The sequence below is a fragment of the Alosa alosa genome, chromosome 24, assembly GCF_017589495.1.
Source record: "Alosa alosa isolate M-15738 ecotype Scorff River chromosome 24, AALO_Geno_1.1, whole genome shotgun sequence".
Lineage (NCBI taxonomy): Eukaryota > Metazoa > Chordata > Actinopteri > Clupeiformes > Clupeidae > Alosa > Alosa alosa.
The window spans coordinates 15,495,274-15,517,055 of record NC_063212.1 but is presented as its reverse complement, the minus strand read 5'-3'; the positions used below and the strand labels follow the sequence as shown (position 1 = coordinate 15,517,055).

At 41.3% G+C, this 21,782-nt stretch overlaps 3 protein-coding genes across 6 annotated transcripts in view; 2 read left to right on the top strand and 1 right to left on the bottom strand.

Moving 5' to 3' along the window:
- LOC125289084 (basement membrane-specific heparan sulfate proteoglycan core protein-like) overlaps positions 1–21,782 on the top strand; it is a 947,802-nt gene that overhangs the window by 143,384 nt on the left and 782,636 nt on the right. The window lies entirely within an intron of this gene.
- Positions 1,894–8,872, bottom strand: si:ch211-63p21.2 (FH1/FH2 domain-containing protein 1). Of its 2 annotated transcripts, none has more exons than XM_048235960.1 (9): positions 7,338–8,872; positions 6,597–6,734; positions 6,315–6,497; positions 5,706–5,825; positions 5,390–5,551; positions 3,865–4,115; positions 2,893–3,130; positions 2,664–2,772; positions 1,894–2,106 (listed from the first exon to the last, which is right to left on the bottom strand). In XM_048235960.1, exons 1-9 carry the CDS (start codon positions 7,809–7,811, stop codon positions 2,078–2,080), a joined length of 1,704 nt encoding a protein of 567 aa, XP_048091917.1. In that variant the 5' UTR covers positions 7,812–8,872; the 3' UTR covers positions 1,894–2,077. The 2 variants fall into 2 exon arrangements, with proteins under 2 accessions (XP_048091917.1, XP_048091916.1); XM_048235959.1 differs by having other exon boundaries at positions 6,597–6,737; positions 7,338–8,871.
- Positions 10,364–21,062, top strand: si:ch211-63p21.1. 3 transcript variants are annotated; one of them, XM_048235993.1, is made up of 7 exons: positions 10,364–10,580; positions 11,404–11,492; positions 11,654–11,746; positions 12,179–12,253; positions 14,154–14,224; positions 14,507–14,678; positions 17,831–21,062. In XM_048235993.1, the coding sequence occupies exons 2-7, from the start codon at positions 11,448–11,450 to the stop codon at positions 18,050–18,052; spliced, it is 678 nt and encodes a 225-aa protein (XP_048091950.1). In that variant the 5' UTR covers positions 10,364–10,580; positions 11,404–11,447; the 3' UTR covers positions 18,053–21,062. The 3 variants fall into 3 exon arrangements, with proteins under 3 accessions (XP_048091950.1, XP_048091952.1, XP_048091951.1); XM_048235995.1 differs by having other exon boundaries at positions 14,491–14,678; XM_048235994.1 differs by having other exon boundaries at positions 11,386–11,492.

Genomic DNA, 21,782 nt, shown 5'->3' with positions numbered 1-21,782 from the left:
CAACAGGAGATCGACACACTTCAGAGGAGATACACACAGCTGGAGGAGCTCATACACACACATGACCACTTCCATCTGTTGCAGGTGTGAATGCCCGCCGCACGCACACACACACACACACAACCACCACCTACTGCAAACACACGCACACACACACATACACACACAACCACCCCCATCAACTGAAGGTATATACACATACACAAACATATACATACCTTTGTTGTGATAATTATGTAATCAACCAATCACACAATATTATGAACATGACCTCAAACATTTTCGTATTTTTCTAACTGTACATTATATGGACATGACCATTTAATGATCATCCCCATTGGTTTGACAGTCACAAGTACACTTCAACTCTTTTCTCTTAGGCTGATCTGTCCTTGTGCCAGACCCCAGACATCACAACAACTGATGTGAGAGTTAAGGACACCCCCTTACACACAGACCCCTACCTGAATGAGCTGGAAAAATCTATTAAAAGAGAAATCATCAAGTTCATTCTGAACAGTAAGTTTTTACCATATCGAAGTTACCTGCACATTTTTACTGTGACATTTTGAAGGTATTATAATTATATTATTTAATATTCACCTTAATATATCCTTTACGAAGCCAATTTGATGGTAAACATCAATGGCTACATGAGTGTGCTCTTTAAGCTGCCATACCCCATATTTCCTTTTCCACCAATAGACAAGCAAAAAGGAGGAGCATGCCCACTTTGATGAGCTCTTCTCTTCGCTGGGGGTGATCCTGGAGAGCAAATAATAGGCAATAGGCAAATCGTTCACCTAGCATAGCTATACAGCATAGACGTAGCGAGTCTCTACCAAGAAAACCAGCCATGGGACGTCCAAGGACGGCGACCCAACAAATAAACCTGCATAGTGTAGCTTTAGGTAAATAGTAGTTAGGTCTAGCCATGCAATTGGATTTGATAAAAAGCCAAGTTGCCTCTTTAAACTGATAGTTCCTATTTCCTCTATTTGCTAATTTTTTGTTTCCAGTGCAAAAAAATGCTAACGCTTTATAATAAGGCGTTAACAAACCATTTACAAAGTATTACTAAATGGTCAGGGTAACGCTCATTATAAATCCAGAAGGAACCTTGAGGTCATGCTGTGATAAATGTTTCTGTTACACTTAACTTTTAGCCTCTCTTTGTAGATGGATGTATTGTCTTCAATTGCCCCTGTCACCAGTCCCGTCCCCAATCCCTAGTCTTTTCTCTGTCATTGAAGGTTAATTCTGAATGATAATCCATTAACAGTTGACACTCCTCATTTAAAGGAGCTATGTGGATTTCTGGCACTACCCATTGACTTGCAATGCATACAGCGGCACACATCATACAGTATACAATGCCATATTAGCCCCTTTTTTGCTCCGGAGCAGTGGTAGCGTAGTGGTTAAGGTGCTGGACTAGCATGAAGTACCCTGAAAAGTTGTGGGTTCAATTGCCAGTTTCCAGATGTCGAAATAAATTCAGAACTTTTCTCCTTCACTGAACAAATGTTCTCTGGGAAGCTCTTCCCAGTTCTGAGCCCTGGTGCCAATGAAGCAGGAACAAACTTGAACCCCATAATCATTTCTCCCCTCAGCCAGCAGGCTCAGTGAGATAAGGGACTATTGACTATTGTGGCCCTTGCTACAAGGCAGCCAATCAGAGTAAAGCTCACTTTAGTATTCATGTGGGTGCCAGATAAGCATTAGGGGGCAACAGGTATCTATAAAAATACATTTTATTCCCCAACCTAATTATAGGGTTGTAAATGGCCTTGTCAAATAGCATCTGAGCATGTTTTTGACAGACCAAAGTAGCATACCATGTTAACATCAAACCACATATCACACACATGAGAAATGTACTGTACAGAAATGCTCAGAATACAAACGTTTATTACTTATTAGTGCATGCCATTCAAATGAAATGGTATTCAGTAAGCTATGTATTTTCACATTCACTTCAAGAAGACTACATTAAGGCATGAAATAACGACTGGCATTTAACAGAGGAGCAAAGATTTTCCAAACAGGCTTTGTCAGTGTTGTAGAATAGCTGGCATCACAATTTTAGCTTCCGCAGGTGTAAACCTGCAAGACAAACATGGGAAACAAGTTTAGAAGAAATGAATAATAAATAATTCAAAATATATAAATAATTTTACAAACGAGTTTCACCAGGAGTGCTGCTTGGGTGTAGAGAAATTAGTACTCCTTTGGTGCTCATCAGCTTAGAGATCCAACTCGATGTCAAATTTAGTAGTGAGTCTGAGGCACTCAAGAGGATATTTGTAAGTAAAAAGACTTTATTGAGCTTGGCTCAATTGATCAATTAAAATCATTGTTTGTCTATTTCCATAAAACCATTGGTGTTGGGAGTTTATTGGTTAAAAGTTGTCGTAAAAATGTTGTAGAGTAATGAATCAGCAAATCTTTGTAAACTTTAAGCCTGTGGTGGCATTCTCATGAGTGAAGACATGCATTCATAATACTCAATGACATCAGATTGACCATTGAGAGGTGTGTGTCTGTGTGTGTGTGTGTATGTGTGTGTGTGTGCGTGCGTGTGTGTGTGTTCGCGCCTGCCCACATATGTGTGTGTGTGTGTGCATGTGTGAGTGCATTTGTGAGTGTGTGTTAGTCCGAACCTCTTTTGTCTGGTGTTCTACTGCGGTGTCTGGGCATCATGAGGTCCCGTCTAACAGATGACTCAGGAGTCCTCAGTAACTCCTCTAGTTTGCGTTGTTCAAGGCTTTCCTATAGATAAGAGTCATATTAGTTATATCATGGATTTGACGGCAGTGGCCTTTTCCTCTTTGTATGCAACATTTCCCCTTAATTGTGTCTCCTGTATATTTGGTCTAATGGATACTCTACCGGAGATGGTGTCCGAGGCTGCTGTTTTGGCTTGGGCTGAGGGGTGAGACTGTCTCCTCTCTTTTCCCGTTCCTTGTCTCCTTCTTTCTCTTTCTCCCTCTCTCTCTGCTGCAGGATGGCATTGTGTGTTGCCCTGTACTCCAGGGCAAAGTCACTCACGGTTTTACAGAAGGCCTCCGCTCTGGTCTCTCTCACCATAGCACGAGAGTAGCCCAGGAAGAGCAGGAAAGCATGAAATCTGCAACATTAATTCAGTTAGATTAATTGGATAGAGGGTTTTAGTGTTTGTTTGTTGGTGTGTGTATGTGTTTTTGTCAACACAGCATTGGTCTGTTATGACACACAGACATCATCAGTTAATGGCTTATGTGTGTTTGGGAACCCCTGCTCTAGATATTTCACACATGTAACAAAAGTTTCTGGACAACCCTGAGCCTTCTCAAGATGAGTCTCTTGAATGAACTTTTTGAAAGTCATCCCACAGAGTCCATAATGCTCTGTAGTATCCATTTTTATTTATTTTAGCTTCTTGCCTTTATGTAAATAGAACAGTGGAGAATCCCAGGGTGTGAATGAGAGAGGGAGAGAGAGATGGGTTGGGATCGGGAAATGACTCTGGGTCGGATTTTAATCTGGATCCCTGTGGGTTCTTCGACTGTTCTTGTGGTAGTGTGCATTTGGACTGACCAAGGCAAGGCAAGTTTATTTGTATAGCGCATTTCGTGCAACTTCAGGCAATTCAATGTGCTTTACAGTGGACACATAAAAACAGAGCAGTCAAACAAAAATGAATACAAAGTGAAATAGCTTAAAATAGGTCAAATACAGTAAAATAGTAAAATAGATTTAAAAGGATCATTAAAAGTCTTAGGACAAGTTATAAAGAAAATCATAAAAATACTAAAAACATACAATGCAGATAGGTAAAAAGAGATCAAACTAAATAAAATAACCAAAGACTAAGGGCTATACCTGTTGATGACTCGTCGATGGACGGCTCTAAGCACCTTCTGTCTTTCCTCGCACTCCTTCAGAAACTTGGGTAGCCTCTGACGGAGGGACCCTTCTGTCCCGGGGTCACCGGACTGGTTCGACCCTCTGCTCCGACTGCCTTTGCTCCTCCGCTGGTCCCCATCCTTCTCCAGCAGCCGCAACTGTTCCCATGATGCTTTGCAGTGGGCTTCGAGCTGGGCAAGGTTTGACTGGACTTGAGAGTAATCACACTAATAGAGAGAGAGAAAGAGAGAGAGAGTTTATGTGAATATTTTATATGACAAGCATAGACACCATGTGCTTCAAAATGATAAGAAGAAAGAAAGGTAGAACAGCAGGACTTTGAGGAGACAGTGGAGTCATGCACATGTGTTTATGTGAGAAAGGTGAGAGATGAGAAATGAACAAGTGATGAGAGAGAGAGGAGTGACATAACACAAGGAGAAATAAAGTGGGTTGAGGGAGATTGGAGGACACACAGAGATGGAAGTAAGAGGGAGGCAGAGGGATAATAACAGAGAGAGAGAGAGAAACGATACAATGAAAGAAAACATGAACACAATGAGATTAACATCTGACCATGTCGGACCGACATGGGATAACATTTAGGATTATCAGAGCACAGTCTGACAGAGTGGCCACAGAATTCACTGTACTGTATACACAGATCAATAGAACTATACAAATAGTAGCAGGCCCTGGAACAGATTTGTCCCAGATTGGACTCAGAGATACGGCTGATCGGGGCTCTGACATCTGTTCCAGAGTCAGTCTCTTGGGTGGTGAAAGGTCAGCCTATTAGCCTTTTTTATACAGTCAATGCTATTAACTTAGCCAGACCCCTTGGGAGCAGTCTGAGAACAGATGCCAAGGATCAGATTGGACGAAGAAACAATTCCCAAACTGTGTGAAAAGCTTTAAGTACAGAAGATCAGTGCTCAGTATTTTACCAGTGTAATGTATTGTCAAGTTAATGACACCATTACCTTCAGATATGTCTAAGTGTATACATATTTGTATTTTAGCAACAACAGAAAATTACTATGTACACTATATTCTCTTCTCTTTTAGTCTCTTTTCAGGATGACTCTTACAGAAAGGCTACACTAGGCACATAACTGAAGCTTTCTGTCCAAGGAGCTTGTGCTGCAACAATTAGCTTCCACTATGCAACTGGCTACACCAGACGTGATAGCGACGTGAACACACGAAAACGACCAGTCTTCTAAATCTATTTTTACATTCTGTGCACGGCATGCTTCAGTTACGTGCTTGGTGTAGCCTGTCTGTTATACACAACCAGGGGTGCGTTTCCCAAAACCATAGTTGTCAACTAAGTTGCCAACTTTGTTGGTTGCAATACAATTTCCCATTGCCAACCAACTAAGTTGCAGGTTAGCAACTATGGTATTGGGAAACGCACCCCAGAACAGTTCTGTGTGTTGACCAAACGCTGATTACTGCCCTACAGTACATGCTCTAGTTTAGCTTATGCAGCACTCACCTTACTGGCCCTGGTGACAGCAGTGATGTCCGAGTAGAGGTCAGAGCATTGTGGGTAAACCTCCAGCAGGAGCGTACACACGTGATATAAGAGTGGCTGTCGGCCGTGGGTGTCCCTCACCTGGGAGAGTTTGCCCAGGTAACTCAGCTCAAAACCACGAGCCTGTAGAGGTCACAGACACAGGCACAGAAATTTGACTTTTAGTGTTGCCTAGAGAGGAAGAAAAAAGTGGTGTTTGTGTGTGTATGTTTGTGTGTGTGTGTGTGTGTCTGTTTAACAGAGACAAAAAGAAAGAGGTAGAAAGGTTGGCTCTCACCTTGCAGCCATTTAAAAAGTTGCCTATTGCCAGCACAGTTGCCAGGATACATCGGAAAGTTTGACTGGTTGCCAGCTGTTCCATGGCATGCTTGAGATGAAAGAGAGGCTCTGCAATTTCCTATAAGCAAGACTTCAGTTAAGCAATTAAAACTGCCAAACCAAACAAAACATTCACAGAAACACTTCACACTTCAAAGCAGCCAGATATAGCCATTATCAGGGAAAAACCTTATCACACCCAAACAACAGTCCTTTACACCAAAGCAAATCTCATGCACCAATCTTAAAGGAAAATTTCGGTTTTTAGCACTTTGAGTCCCTTTTCTGGTTTGTTTTGGATGTACTAGAGTGGTGGACACTGACATTTTGACGATTGGTCCTGTCTCGACTTTTCTGACTCGTTTTGAATCGCCTTTGACTGCTCAAAGTGGCTGCCAACAGGCATCCTGTAGGCTACTCAAACATGTCCTAAAACAACCCTTAACGTTCGTTTTCAAAACTGTGCAACTCCAGCTTTTAAGCTTTTAACCACACTCTTGTTCACTCAATTTATCCTGCTTTCCGACTATTCCCTTCATCTCTCCCCATGTCTTTGATGCAGGCCTACCCTCTCCAGTGTGTCATAGTCCAGAGCAAAGGCCCAAAGCTGAAGCCTGGAGCTCAAGTGCTGGATGCCCCCCAGAGTCTGTAGGCAGTGCTCAGCCGAGGCCAGGGGGCAGCGGGGGCTCTGGGCTTTGGCCTCCTTGATCAGTTTCAGCTCCTCGTCCGTGGGAACCAGAGCCTGGAGCCTCTGCCGAGAGATAAATAGGTTAGATTGTGTGTTCTTTGATGCTGAGAGAAGATCATGTTGATCATTGTTAATGATTGAATATTTGTCTGGGGGACACACCTGCACATCCTCTCGATCGAGCACAGAGCAGTCCATGCTATAGATGGCCGGAGGGAGCAGGTGGGGTGGGGGCAAGCTGCTCAGAGCGATGGTGATGATGTTACTCCTCTTCACCCCCAACACCGACACACAAGGCTGCTTCTGAGGTGGAGGAGAAAAAAGTAGAAAAGAGAAAGAAAGAAAGAAGTAAAGAGAAAGAACGAGAGAGCAAGAGACATATATGTGAAGAGATGCTACCTATTATTATGGATTGTGTGGCTCCAGAGACTCTGTTTTTACACCTTATGAGGTTTATCGTTATTAAATAATCTCAGTATTAGAGAGGAGTGAAATAATGTCAAATTATTAAGTCAAATTATGTTAGTATATAGTTAGTAGGCATTTTGTCAAGAAATAATACTTTATCTCATTCTCCTTTGAGAAGACGCTCAACACTGAACATCATCACTCTCTGCTTTAAATGATAATAAAAAGCGATATCCCCACTCATGGATGGCCACTCTTTCAATCACAGATGAATACTTATTTTAACTGTATCTAACTGTAGAACATAATATAAATAGCAGGGAATAACTGTAACCAAATATAGGTCAGTTCTGCATTAACCTGACCAATATTCTGTTTATTATGTTCTGGCCCCAAAAATGCTAAGAATATGCTTTTCTTTGAGTATCATCACCCCCTATGTTAACGCCATGTTGCATGATACTGATGCCCACCTCTGCTGAACCCTGACCTCACCTGTCTTCCCATCACCAGACTGCGGAGGGCACCACTCGCCGCACTGCTCTTGCTCTCGAACAGGTACTCCAGCCGGTTGGTGTCCAGACGCACAGGCTCCAGCCCCGCCCAGATGGTCTGGCTGCCGAAGCGGCACACCTGGGGCACGGGCGGCAGGCTCTGCAGTTCCCTCCAGTGGAGCTTCAGGGTACGGCTGCCAGCGCCACTGCCCCCACCTGAGGGGCCAGGAGAGGAGGGTGGGAGAGGAGGGGCGGAGGGTGGCAGAGGGGGGGCAGGGGGTGGCACAGGGGGTGTGAAGGTAACACTGTCCAAGCCCGAGGAGGTGAAGATGGCGTCGTCGTCGTGGGTGTCCGGCTCGAGGTCCTCATCGTCCCACAGGTCGGAGAAGTCCAGGGTGTTGAGGCGAAGGGGGGGTGTGGGAGTTATGAAGCATGGCCAGGATTGGTCGGGTCCGAGAATATCAGAATGCTTCATTTCTTTTTTTATTATTATTTATGCATTCAATTAATAATTATTTTCAAATGTGTAGATTACTTCTGGTAGGTTCTAAGGTGCAATCTATGGGACCTTGCTCATAGATATCTAAAGAAATATAAATATCTATATAAATATCTAAAGAAATATCCAAAGCAAATCACAGAAAGGGTCCAGTTTGGTCCATACAAGTTCTGACAAATGTAGAAATTAAGAATCCATCTTAAATCTTCTCTGGAACACTTGGGATTTGTGCAGTGCAGAGCCTTCTAATGTCCAAAGCTGGCTAATCACAATCTATGTATTTGTGTGTAAGGTCTCCTGTGAACAACTCCATTAAATACCATAATCCTCTTTTGGACTCTTGCTTCTTCTTCATAATCTGTATCGGCAATTTGTCTCAATATAAATTACTCTCAAATTAGCAGTGCCTCCAGGAATCGTTGGTTATCTTCCCAGAGCAGTTTTTTTCTCTCTCGAATAACCTTGTCAACAGATTGACTCACCTGTTTCTCAGTCACAAAGGTGATGGCTCAGCAAAAATTCCATTACACTGATCACGGATGCTAACTTTCTATCTGAAAGCTGAGCGATTTAAATACAGCTCCATTCATGCTTGTCATTGATATTTGTCTCCTGGCTGGGTACTCAGCAGCAGCTGTAGTGTCCTGTCCCTCCAGCACAGTCAGCTGCCTCTCTGGTTGCCAGTGTGGATGGGAATCAGTGCAAGTGAGCCCTTGCAATACTACTTGCAGTCTTTAAGATTCTATGAGCGGCCCATCTGTCCCAGGGTATTTTCTCGTGTGTGTGTGTGTGTGTTTCTGTGTGTGTCTTTTCAGTGTTTATTTGAGTTGCACCCTTTTCCTTCATTTCCTAATCGCACCATGCATCTCCTGTTTACACTGCTACTTGTGTACACACAGTCACACTATCTTGACCTAATGATCTCCACCCTCTCTCTCTCTCTCTCTCTCTCTCTCTCTGTCCTTCCCCTCAGCCCTCCATCAACAAATTGCACTGACCTCATTCTCAGTGAAGGGTGTCCATCCTCTCTCTTCCTCTTTGATGAGGGTTTGTTGACCCCCCAAAACAAAATATCAAATACATTTATTTCTTTATTTTTCAAAATAACATCATTCACATTCATTAAATGCTTTAATAATTGCAAAAAACTGTGCTCTTATTGGAGATTTTGTTTTCCCCCTTTTGACATTCGAGGTACAAAACAGTGCTTTTCATCTACAACTCTTGCACTATTGCATGTCCCATACAGATTTTTGCATTTAAACAACATTCAATGCTATTTCCTTAATTGCACAGTGGGGTGGGACAAACTGTACATCAGACAAGCTCATCTCAAACGTTTGCATCAATGCATGTACTTAAACTGCCACATTAAGGCCCTCGGTGCTGGAGAGAAAATAAACACACAGTCTTGTGGGAAAGGAAATTACTCCTGGCTTCTGCTGTGGTTTTTTAGAACTGGCCGTCTGGTAGTCTCCCATAAATCATGTTGTCTCTGTGTGTGTTTGTGTGTGTGTGTTTGTATGTGTGTGTGTGTGTGTGTTTGTGTGCGGGTGACCAGTCTTCCCCGCACTGGTTTATTTGTAAACTCCCAGAATCTGATAGATATCACTCGTTTTAATCTCTACAATAATTATGTGTAATCACACAGCCTAATTAGCGAACTCTCCGAAGGGATCCCAACGGCTCTCATAGCCAAAGGTCACCAACAGTCTGGGTGGGAGTGGAATGGCGGTGTTGGATGTGGGGAGGAGGGAGTGAGGGCAGATAAGGATCATGTCACAACATGCCTTAAGACATGCCATGGGTGGGGTTGAAGGGTGTGATCATAAATATCTATGCCATACTATAAATTTATTAAAACATGGAGGAGATATTTGATAGGCTATTCCATATTAGGTGTTTGAGATGTTATTACTATAAACTGTTATTGCTACAATAACTATTGATATTGACCTTTCATTTTACAATGCAAATACCATCTGGGCTGTTCTGTTCATAATATGGGATAATAGTTTAAATGATAATTGCATAAAATCATAATAAATAGGACTAGCTTATCAATTAGCATTAAAATGTGCAGTTGTTGTGACACTGTTGAAGCATTTCAAGACAATGCTTTACAAATACCTAATGCCACAGCTTATGGCAGATTAAACACAAAATAAAATCATTTACATGGGCTAACAATAAAATTAATACTACCGAGACCAGTGATAAGCCCTAATGCATAGGCATTGAAAGACAACGAACCTCCATCGTCAGTGAAATCGTCTGCTAAAGTCTCTATAGGCTAAAACATATAAAACATCGAGAAATCCATCACAATTACGTATATGCTTGAAACTTACTTGCTGATTGTACACTTTCAAACAGGGAATCTTGTTAACCCAAATGTAAAACGCAGAACGCCATCCTTCCGCCTCGTCCACTTATCAGGCCATGGATTGGTGGATTGAAACGTCTGTCATCTGTCTCCTCCCTGCAGATTTGCACATCCCCGTCCCTTGTTTTGGAATTTTATTTATGGCAGGCGCGCTCTCGACACTCCTGTGCTGTTATTCGCCTTTAGGACCGAGTGGCACTGTAGAGGATTACAATGACAAACAATTTGGGACCGATCCAGGCTCCCGTTGTGATAGAAAGTAGACGAGACCCGTCGTGATTGAATCTTCATTCAGTGAACAAATATTCATGGACTGTTAAGAGTGAACATGATTGGGAGAATAGCTTCTGCATTATAAGGTAAGTGTTTACAGCTGACTAAAAGTGACAAAGCCTATTTACGGTAGCGAACTGTGAACAAGCGCGTGTAGCCTGTGCTCATGCGTGCGTGCCTGTATCCACCAAGATAATGATAGTTTTGAAGTGTAGGCTACTGTTGTCGTCATAACACATTGATTTTTAATTCTGATCGATTGTACTGTAATACAATACACATAAGGAGTATTGTTGTGTTGTTGGTTAGTGTATAGTGACAGTTTATAATTTAGAGCGACATACAAATCGGATCTGTCCAGAGCTATCACGCAATGACTACTGCGCGCAAGCATTACGTAATGAAAGCGCACAACACAGCTGTTTCGGAAGTGCGTGGGACAGAGGGGTAAAATTGAAAGAGTGACATCTAGGCTTGTTAACGTTGCCTGCCTCAATACAAGAAATCGTGTATGGGTTTTAGCGATGTGATTCAAAGCGCACATATGGTCAAATGCTTGGAGCAACTATGCTTTTGTAGTTAAAAGATATGCCACCAAACTGTATAAAATTATACAGGATTTGACATTACATTAAATTGGTCTTGCATCATGTGTTAACATAGATTTTAGACAGGGTAACAGGGTAAGCGACTGAATAAAAAGTAAACAATAACTGTAATGCTTATTACTTTTAGTTAGATATTATGCCTGGCTTAAAATGAAATACATATTAAAGAAATGTGTTAAAGTGGTTTCCTAACCAAAGATCTTGTCATAGGCCACAAGTCTTTCTACAACACACCAAGCAACAGGAAAAAATAGTTAAATATGTGTAAAATATGTATATGTAGTTTGCTTTATGTTTTTAGACTCTATGTGACTGAATGTGTGGGAATGAGGCGACTGGATTCCAATGGCCTCTAAACCATCAGGAGAAAACTCAGACAATGACTGTGAGGTTTGTATGACTGATTTTGTCATGGTGATTGTGTGTGTGTGTGTGTGTGTGTGTGTGTGTGTGTGTGTGTGTGTGTTGCTGTGTATATAAGTGGATGTTGTGCCTTTGGAATTGTGATGGACTTAGACCCCCCTCTCTTACACACACACACACACACACAGGATGTAATGGGAGCAACTTGTGGAGAGGCCAGTGCAGTGTGTCTATGCGAGAGGTTCTCTTGCACAACCTACTGTGAACAACATCCTCAAGCAGTGAGTAATTACCTTCAACTGTCCAGCAAAAACACACCGCCTCCACACGGTCATGACGTTAGCAGAGGTACACAACCATCCACTGAGAAAAGAAAGCACTGACTGAACATTTAATACTTGCCAGTCAATCACACAAAGCATTCAGTTATGCTGCGAAGATGGTGGGTTGTCTATATTATGTACTTCTGTGTTCCGATTAAGTTACAGTACAAACCCTGCACTGCTGCACTTATTGTGTGTACGTTATGTAACTTAATGATGTGATTACTTGGCTCAAGCAATGTTCTTCAAGTCAGCCCACCTTCTTTCCTGTCATGTCATGATTTTTTCCTGCCTATTTAATTCAGTGCATTTAACTCCCCCTTCTACTCTCTCTCTCTCTCTCTCTCTCTCTCTCTCTCTCTCTCTATCTTGTCACTTCTATTTGTACAGGATATACGAAAGTGTGAACAATGTGGGAAAAATCGCTTTATGCTTACCAGATACTCAGAGGGATATGGAACAGAGGTCAGTAATATACGCTTCCTTCAGTATCTCTCTCTCTCTCGCTACTCTTTATTTCATTGTTTAGTGTCAAGGTCTAGGTATGTATAAAAACGTAACAGTTAGCGCTTTCAGACATACGTGTAAGACCGGAGGTTCTGCCGATCTTAAACGGCGTATATCTGAACGACATAACCGGTCATATGGAATTCCGAATTTACCCGGTGTTTATACTACTCCCCCCTAGTATTTCCTCCGGACATTATGTGAATGTGCTGTGTCTGAACGAGGAGTAGAACATGCGGTTAAAATTCACACCTAGTGAGAGGGCGTGTTGGTGACGTGTCTTTCGTGTGTCCATGTGGTTAGATCTGACTTAAATGCCAGTGTTATGATGGAGTGGCATAGTGCTGTCCAGAAAATCTCCGACCTGGAAAGATGCAGACATCACGGAGCTACTGTCCATGAGGGCATACAACATTTTGATAGAACACCTGAAGGGAACGTTAGAGACACGCTAGCCTACAACTGCATGGCAAGGACAAACAAATTCAGAAGACTGAATCATCATAAGCAGAAGGCGCTGAAAAGGCAGTAGCCTACAGCGACGTCGTTGACGACAATAACAGGAGCATTTAATAAATTGTTAGCCAACACGGTTTTCTGTTCATTGATAGCCTTCATGACCTGCTGAGCTCGCTGATATTTGCTGAGCATATATGCCTAGAGAAAATGAAAACGAAGAAAACCCAACTTTGTTCCAAGCTCCTTACGTAAATGCGACACATGGGGAGAGGATGCTATTGGAAAAAATAAACCATGAAAAAACGAACAACTTCACTGTTATTAATGTTAGTATTTTGTTTGTTGCTTAAAAACGTTGTATGATCTTGAAGTCTTGAGTTAGCCTACTGAATTGGCTGGTAGCCTACCATAAAGTTTGTGCATGCTCTCTCTCTCCAACGCAAACCAGATTTGGGGTTTTATAGCTAATTCTGGTACATAACGTTGAAAACAGATAAATGTGTTTATTTGAAGCACACATGCAAATACTGTAGGCTAGGTCAATTGCAAGTGCGCACTTACGTGCCTACTTCAAGTATTATCCTATGCACAATAGATTTCTCTTCTTTAGCCTACATAATGCATAGGCTACATTTTGTAAACAAAAAGCAGCTGTGATGTGACAGGCAGCGGCTGCATATATTCTGCGTCATATCTCGCATCTTGTGAACTCTACAAGCCCCCACCCCTCACTCGACAACCACACGGAGATTCTGTAATGTGCGTGTATGTCGCTCACACATACGTCCATTATAAGGTCAGTATTAGGTCCGCAGGTTAGCATCATATCTGAATCATCCGAAGGGTAGGACCTCCGTTTGACAAACCTCCTCATATACTCCGGAGGTTATATCTGAAAGCGCTTTGTGTGTTTGTGAGAGAAGATGTGTGTGAGAGAGAGAGAGAGTGTGTGTGTGTGTGTGTGTGTGTGAGAGAGAGAGAGAGAGAGTGTGTGTTTGTGTGTATGTGAGACAGCGAGAGTGTGTGTGTGTGTGTGTGTGAGAGAGAGAGAGTGTGTGTGTGTGTTTGTCTGGGTGTGTGTGAGAGAGAGTGTGTGTTTGTGTGTGTGTGTGAGAGAGAATGTTGGAGAGAAAGAGAGAGAGAAGATGTGTGTGTATGAGAGAAAGAGAAAGTGTGTGTGTGTGTGTGTGTGTGTGTGTGTGTGTGTGTGTGTCTGTGTGTGTGTGTGTGTGTGTGTGTGTGTGTGTTTGTGTTTGTGTGTGAGAGAGAGAGAGAGTGTGTGTGTGTGTGTTTGTGTGTGTGTGAGAGAGAGAGTGTGTGTGTGTCTGTGTGTTTGTTGTGTGTGTGTGTGTGTTTGTGTGTGTGACAAGATTGTTAATTCCGGTGACTGCTGCTCTAGGAGGAGGTTGTCCAGTCAGATCCTCAGGGAGAAAGCGATGCTGACGCTGATATTGAGGACACAGATAGCAGGTGTGTGGCACAAACACACACAACAAAACCACACACACACACACACACACATATATATATATATATATATATATATATATATATATATATATATATATAAAAATATATATATGCACACACACCTACTCTCTCTCTTTCTTTCTCTCTGACACACACACACACACACACACACACTCAAACACACAAACAAATACACACACACATGCAGAAACCTTTATGATCTGGCTTTTACTTATTCTTACCTCTACTGTCTTTTGGTCCTCTTGGCTGCCATTGGCTCAGGCTGCAGGTGGCCGGTTCCTTGCAGCGAGTTAGCTCTCGGAAACGGAAGCGTCAGCGAATCACCAGGCAGGACACGACCGAGAGCGAGGATGATGGAGGGCAAACTCAGAGGACTCATCGTTGGAATCTCAGACTGAGTCCCCACCGCACTCACAACAAGACCATTCTGGAGGTAAACCATGTATACTGACTTGCTGTCTGTATATCTATTCTGTTTGTTTTCCTATGTGTCTTGCTGTATTACATTGGCGTGTGTTGTATTGTAAGCAACTGTGAGTGGTACTTGGCTTTAAGATGACACAACCAAGATGGCGGAGCAAACGTATCGTGACGCTCCGTGTCTCTCCAGATTTTGCAAATTAGTCGTAATATGCTTGTTTATCTCAAGTATTTTCGGTAAAAACAGTTTAGCATACATATGTACCACCTGTCTATACTTGTATATCACATTGCACTTTTCTGCTTTTTTGCACTTCTGGTTAGATGCAAACTGCATTTCGCATCTCTGAGATTTAAAGAGTTAAATAGACTTTAATAGATAGTAGATAATAAAAAGCCCTACACTATAAACTATAACTGCACTCAATGTACAGATATACACTTAGGTGAAATGCCACATGCACAACACACATATGCAGTGATTTGGATCCACTCAAAAATTGTAAAGGATTTCTCATTGGCTAAGGATACATTGTTCCACCAAGCTGTATGATCTTGCTACAGACAGACAAATAGACAATCCACACTGACAACATAACCTCCTTGGCGGATATGGAAATGTGCATGGACCACACATTTAAGGATGCAGATGAAACTGCTGTGTTGTTGTCCATAACTACTTGACCTAGGAGTTTGGCTCTGGAAGGACCATCATGCACATTCATTTATGTCTTTTTTAATATACTGTACAAAACTTAATATAAATAGCATGTGTGTGTTTGTTTATATGTGTGTGTGTGTGTTTGTGTGTGTGTGTAGTAGTATTAGAGAGAGCAAGAGATGGAGAAAGAGAAAAAAGAGAGATATGAACCCAGTACAAACACATCAGAGGTGTGCATCCTTAGCCTCGTGAGGCATATTCTTGACTATGTTTATTTGCATTTGCTCAAAGATTTATATATATATATAGTATATATATATTTATATAGTATAAGCCCTATTCGCTCCCCATGTTTATGTATTCCAACAGCTTTGGGGGCAGGGACGTAGCAAATTCAAAGATCATGCCTGTGTAACATAATGTCTCTCAGCCAGGGGCGGACTGGGACCAAAAATCGGCCCTGGCATATTTGGCCCAAGCGGCCCTCAAATCGGTCGGGCACACCTAATTAAATACAAAATCTTTGCATTACCCTTAAATATGCATATATTTTCAACTGTCATGGAGCATTGAAAGTGATGTAGGCCTCACTGATCAGAGGTATGGAGCATAATCTCCATATTCAAGTAGGCTAACAAGCAATTATTAAAGAAGAGTTTCTGCTTGAATTCAAAGTATCATTTCAAATTATTCAATGGGCAACAATTGACAGCAGCACCAAAAATTACTGAAGCCTATGTGTAATGAGTTAAATTACCCAGATTAATGTAATTTATACCAGTTATCACTGTAGGACAACTGAAACAACACAAAATAAACAGGGCTGTTGCTGTAAATATTTTATTCCTGTAGGCTATACTACCTAGCCTGGCGGGCCATCCTATATCATTGAAATGTATAGTCTGGAATCGAACCATTCACCTCGCTTAATCCAAGGAGCGGGCAGAGAATTGTCTTTCAAACTGCCTAGGCATGCAATAGGCCAGCGCCATTTACCATATCCGTGATCCGGGTTAGCCAAAACGGCAAATACATCCTTCTTCGAAAGGAATTACTTAAGTGCATTGTGTTGCTCAACTTTCAAAGAAAAGCACAAGTCCAACTCCTCCAAAGTTGACGCCAACGCCGATTCAAACAACCGCTCTTCGTTAGCCATAGCCACCTTCCTTGTTGTTCACCGTCACAGGACTGTCGTCCTCTCTAACAAAATAGAGCGCTGTGATTGGATGAAGTCCACGGCGTCAGCCAATAGAAATCCCTATGGTTTGATACTAGACGTACAGGCTGAGCAAATTAATTTGCCGCTGCTAGGGTGCATCTAGATTTCTAGGCTATATACTACCTACATTGCTGGTACATTTTGGAACAGTACAGCTACATTAACTAATTATCTTTAGTGTCTTCCAGTAGCCTATCGTATAGGTTATATATACTATAGCTTAGTTGGCTTGTGCATGACGTGACATTTCCGTCAGTCTACAGTCTTTTAGCCCTTCTTCTACAGTCTTTTAGCCCTCCATGATAACCCTTCCAAGATAGAACCCTTCTCTACTTTGAGAGACCAACCACCACTCATGCCATCGATATTGAATTTTGGGCGTCTGACCAACCATCTATCTGACCAATAATTAACGTCGATTTGACACTATTTTGCTGTCCGGGTTTGCAAATCATTAATTTAGACAATATAAGTTATTATAATCACAGCACGGCCTTACTATGTTATCATTAGGCTACCATATCATTACATTATCGCAATTAATAAGTCATCATAATCATCATAGTCAGCATGGCATGTCACAGCCTACCTGTTCCACCACTGAGTTCTTATCATGTAGCCTCAACTAGGCTCACACTCTCCACCTGCTCACTGTCCCTTGCTCTGTATGCTTGCTTACATCCTCGTTCAAACTCAACAAACTTCAACATGTTGCTGACATATGCTAGCCTACTTGCAATATTGTATTTTTGAAGCTTCTACATTGGTGTTAATTTTGCTCAATTGTCACTACCGGTACCCGCCGCAATTTCGTGTAGGCAACTTCGATTAACTTTTGATGCGCTCACAGAATCCTGGCTGAGCCAAAATGGGAGGGGTGTGGCCTGACTTGAGCTGTTATTGGATCGGTCCAGTGTCAATATTGAAATGTAACCAATGGGCTGTTGATTGTCCTTCCTTTGGGCCGATTGTTGGCCAAAATTATTAAATTATATATATAGCCTATTCTACACAAGAAATCCTAATAGAGCTCATCTGTGGCAGTATACTGAAGTGAAACAAAACTGAGTGGAAGTACTGTACGTAGACGGCAGAAGCCAGGCTAGTGCATCCTGGCCTCAGAAGGTAGAAGTCCTGCCATGTATTCCTTCTACTGGTGCAGTACTAGTTCATTGAGTGGTTGGAACAAACCTTCTAAAGTCGGGATGCCCAACTTGGAATGACATGATCTGAGATGTGGGAGATCTAATCCTCCTTTCCCCCCCCCCCACACACACACACACAGGAGAGTGTCTCCCAGGTGCGGCCCCTCGTCCTCTGCCACTGCACCGCTGGTGAGGGCCAGACCACGCAGGTGGACGCGCCCAAGGGCCCCAGGAAGTGGTGCCTGACCCAGTGGCCCTCGTCTTTCTCCAGCCCAGTCCTCCTCTTCCTAATCTTCCTCCCTCTCGCGCTGAGCTTCATCATCGTGATTGTCTCCTTCCTGCTGCCTCTGACCAACACTTGATCAACAGCTCCTCCTCTCGTGGTTTGTTTGCGTCATGTTGTGTGGGGTCCATGCAAGCCTTGTGTTGTGTGTCGCCTAGAGATCTGATAGTTGGGTTCCACAATTGTGTCCCTTTAGCCATAATTAAAGTAATAAAGTTGACCTTTGAACCTTTAAAATAAATGTTTATACCACTAACTACTGTGCCGAACAGCATATGTGCTTGTACTGTAAATTATGTCACTATTTAAATGGTTGCACTTATTGCTTAATTTAATTGAAATATTTTGAAGAGCATAGAATTATTTTATGTACTTGGTTAAAACATAGAGATGTCTATTTTTATAGTGCCAGTTCTTGGTTGCAGTTATAATGTATTAGATTTCATGAAATCCAGCAAACCCTTAAATGATCAAATATGTAAGGGATAATGCATATTCATTATCTCACATGCCAAACAGATATTTTTGCAAAATCTCACTTTAAAATAGTTTTGTTTGCTGTTTTATGGCTTTCACTGTAAGAAAAAGAACAAATGTATCAAATCTTTACTTGCTAACTAGTTGTAACAATTTTTTTATAAGTGAACACACTTGCAGAATTATATGATAAATGTGAATCAGAAGTACAAAACCCCTTGCCAAATATCAGTGTTGTCATTACCAACAAATATTAGATCTCCAGATATTTTGATGGCACATTCATTTCAATGGAATGTTCTGCAGCATTCTCTGGTGCTGAATAATAAAAGGTACTATGTCAGAGGCTTTAATGAATCTGTTGATTTGATCTAATGTTAGGGATTATGTCCATGTGCACAAACTTACAAAATGTGTAAATAAGAACTATCTTATTAATTTATGCCTCTCATAATTCTTTACTTTTGTGGCTCTCCTCCTTACTCCTATTTCTTCTCTTCATTGTTTCTTCCACTCTGACTTCTTTCTTTCTCAGTTCTAAACCTTCCATTGTTGCACAAACCAGTAACATTGTTATTTTTCTCTATAATCACTCTACCTCTCACTCTTTCTTTCTCTCTCTCTCTTTCTCTTTTGTGGTGAGTGGGAGAGTGAGGGTCAGTGAGAAGGTCACTTGTGGGAGAAAAAAGAAATTGTATGTGACATAACTATGCAATCTGCAGTCAATCTGTGTGAGTCTCAGACTGAACTGAAGTACACCCTAGAGAAAGTTCAAGCACAATCACAGAACAGTGAACATTTAAGTGAAAATGTGTTTACAAAGCAAGCAACTGGCAGACTCTTAGTATAGCCTGTGGTGAACATAAAGGACTAACACTAACCAACCAAGCACAAGTGGTATTGTCAGAGGGTGACATACTTTGCAATATAGCACCCTTTTGCTTGACTCTGTTGTGTACTCATTGGGATTGTGTATATCTGTCTGATCTTGTTGATGCACTGTGTTTCAAATAAGCCAAACAAAAAAACAAGCCATGTTATCTCCTCTTAGCACTAACATGTATTTACTGCGGTAATACATTTAGAACCTTTCTTCCCTACCTCAGTAGATAGGGACTGCCCACGATTGTAGTGGCAGTCATAATAAATAGCATTTATGTGTCAATGATGTGTGACTTCTCATGTAGAGCAAGTCATTCTGATGTATCTCTTCAGCCTCTGGTCCCTTGATCTCTGGATCCTCGATGCCCTATTTAATGCCAGACATGTATTTAACCAAGGTGTAGACATTAGGTCCTTAGCAACCAAACACTTCTTGAACTTTTACTTAGGCAGATTTTGCTGTTTCATTGCATGGATAAAGGAAACAGTCAGGCCTTTTCTTTTAGACCTTTAGTTTTGGTCTTTAAAACTGTTATGTGAGACATGTTGCTGGTAAACTGTTGGCCTAGCACTTATCTATGTTCGAAAAAGATTTCCCATGGCTTAATCTGAAATGTTAAAATGAATCAATGTTGATAAACCAAAGTTATCCCCAAGAATGCATTTAATGTTTTGTCTATTTAACAAAGCTATTTGACAACACGCTCTACTTGTCTTCTTATAAGGACGTTCCCTTGAAAATATGATGTCTTTTTGTATGTCATGCCTGTAGGGGTTGGATAAGAGTGAGTAAGACTGAAAGGTTGATGATTGAAAGCTTAATACCACAGTATGAATGCAGTATTTTAATATGCTCTTTCTACACCTATAATCCAGTGGCTCTCTCATAAATGTTGACATGGAATGTTAAACAAAAAGACTAAAACTAAGCCTTTGTGACCGCTTAAAATAATATGCCACAGCAAGTTGATGATGCCAGTCCTCTTAATGTCTAAACTGAGAGAAAGAAAATACTTCTCAGTTTAACATCTGTGCCACAGATATACTCAAAGTTGCTTTGACTTACTTAGTGGAGTTACAGTAACTTAAAGTGAGTTGGCACAACATTTCTCACACATATTTGCAGGTGAGCAGATATTTTTTATGGAGTATGATCAAGCCCTTTTATTAGAACGACACAAGATGTGTAAGACTACATGTTAATGAGCAACCTAGTCCTTAGAGATAATAAAAAATGCTTGCCTTTGAAGCAAGATTTAGATGAAGCATTTTTAAAATTGTGCAAATAGAGTAGAAGAGTATAAACCACAAATAACAGAGGTGGCACCTTACTTACACTCTTGGGTGCTTTCAACTGTGCAACCACCTGCTATCCAGAGCCTCAGTTTTGTTGATCTGTTGTAATAACCATCATGTGTAAATGTCAGATAAACAAGGTTTGGGTCCCCCAAAAAAAAAAAAAAAACATGTCTTGAAAATAAATCCAACAGAAATTAAGGGAATGTTTCAATTTCATTACAAAACACAATTGGACAGTTATAAGGCTTAACTCTTTTCTTGATTTGAATAGTCTGTGTGTATGTATGTGTAGGAGATGAGTTTCTGTGTGTATATATGCATATGCACATATTTATTTATTTGTTCATTTATTTGTTCTGTATATACTGTATATTGTTGTGTGTTTATTGATTTTCTTGGTCCAAGTTGGAATAAAACCAAAAGCACACCCATATAGTGTAGTTTGCTCTCTTTCCCATTAGCTCCCCCTCACTGAATCATAAATAGGGGCATGGAGAGATGGTAGTGCTTGGAGGGTACTTCAGAGATCAGGCTTGATGATATCATGCTGCAGGAAAGCTATTGTGCAAGTAGTGTACTGCGTCAGCTAGAGAAGCAAAACAGAATGAATATTGTTACATGTGCATAGACACTTGAGGGATGCTCCACTGTAAGGGACCTTGAGCTGAATGGAAATGTATTTTTTATTTTAGAAATGGGACAAAAGCATTCAAGCACACGGGAAAATACCTACCTGTTGAGGGCTTTATGCAGCTTTTTCAGAGATAGCTTGGATAATGAGAGGAACAGCCAAAAAGAGACATGCATGACAGAGCGGGGAGAGAAAGAGAGAGAGAGTCTGTTTGATAGAGGGTTAGTAGGGAGGTTAAATTAAAGTGAGTTAAATTAAATGAGTGAAGTTTAAAGTTAAATGAGTTAAATGAGTGAAGTTTAACCAGAGAGGAACTGCTACAAACTACAGAAAAGAGAGAAGAATAGCACCGGTGACTATGACTATCATGCTGATGCAGGTCATTTATTTTGTGAGTCATAAACACCTTTAGTTTTTTGTTTTGTTTGTTTGCTTCTTTCAGGAAACCTTCATTTATTTTGTGAGTCATAAACACTTTTAGTTTTTTGTTTTGTTTGTTTGCTTCTTTCAGGACACCTTC

Coding starts and splice junctions, on each gene's coding strand:
- si:ch211-63p21.2 (XM_048235959.1), bottom strand. CDS start 7,811: ATGAAGCATTCTGATATTCTCGGACCCGACCAATCCTGGCCATGCTTC. Junction 5,826..6,314: donor ACTATGACACACTGGAGAGG/GTAGGCCTGCAT, acceptor TCTTGCTTATAG/GAAATTGCAGAGCCTCTCTT. Junction 3,131..3,864: donor CATCGACGAGTCATCAACAG/GTATAGCCCTTA, acceptor TTAATGTTGCAG/ATTTCATGCTTTCCTGCTCT.
- si:ch211-63p21.1 (XM_048235993.1), top strand. CDS start 11,448: ATGGCCTCTAAACCATCAGGAGAAAACTCAGACAATGACTGTGAG. Junction 14,225..14,506: donor ATTGAGGACACAGATAGCAG/GTGTGTGGCACA, acceptor CCATTGGCTCAG/GCTGCAGGTGGCCGGTTCCT. Junction 14,679..17,830: donor ACAACAAGACCATTCTGGAG/GTAAACCATGTA, acceptor ACACACACACAG/GAGAGTGTCTCCCAGGTGCG.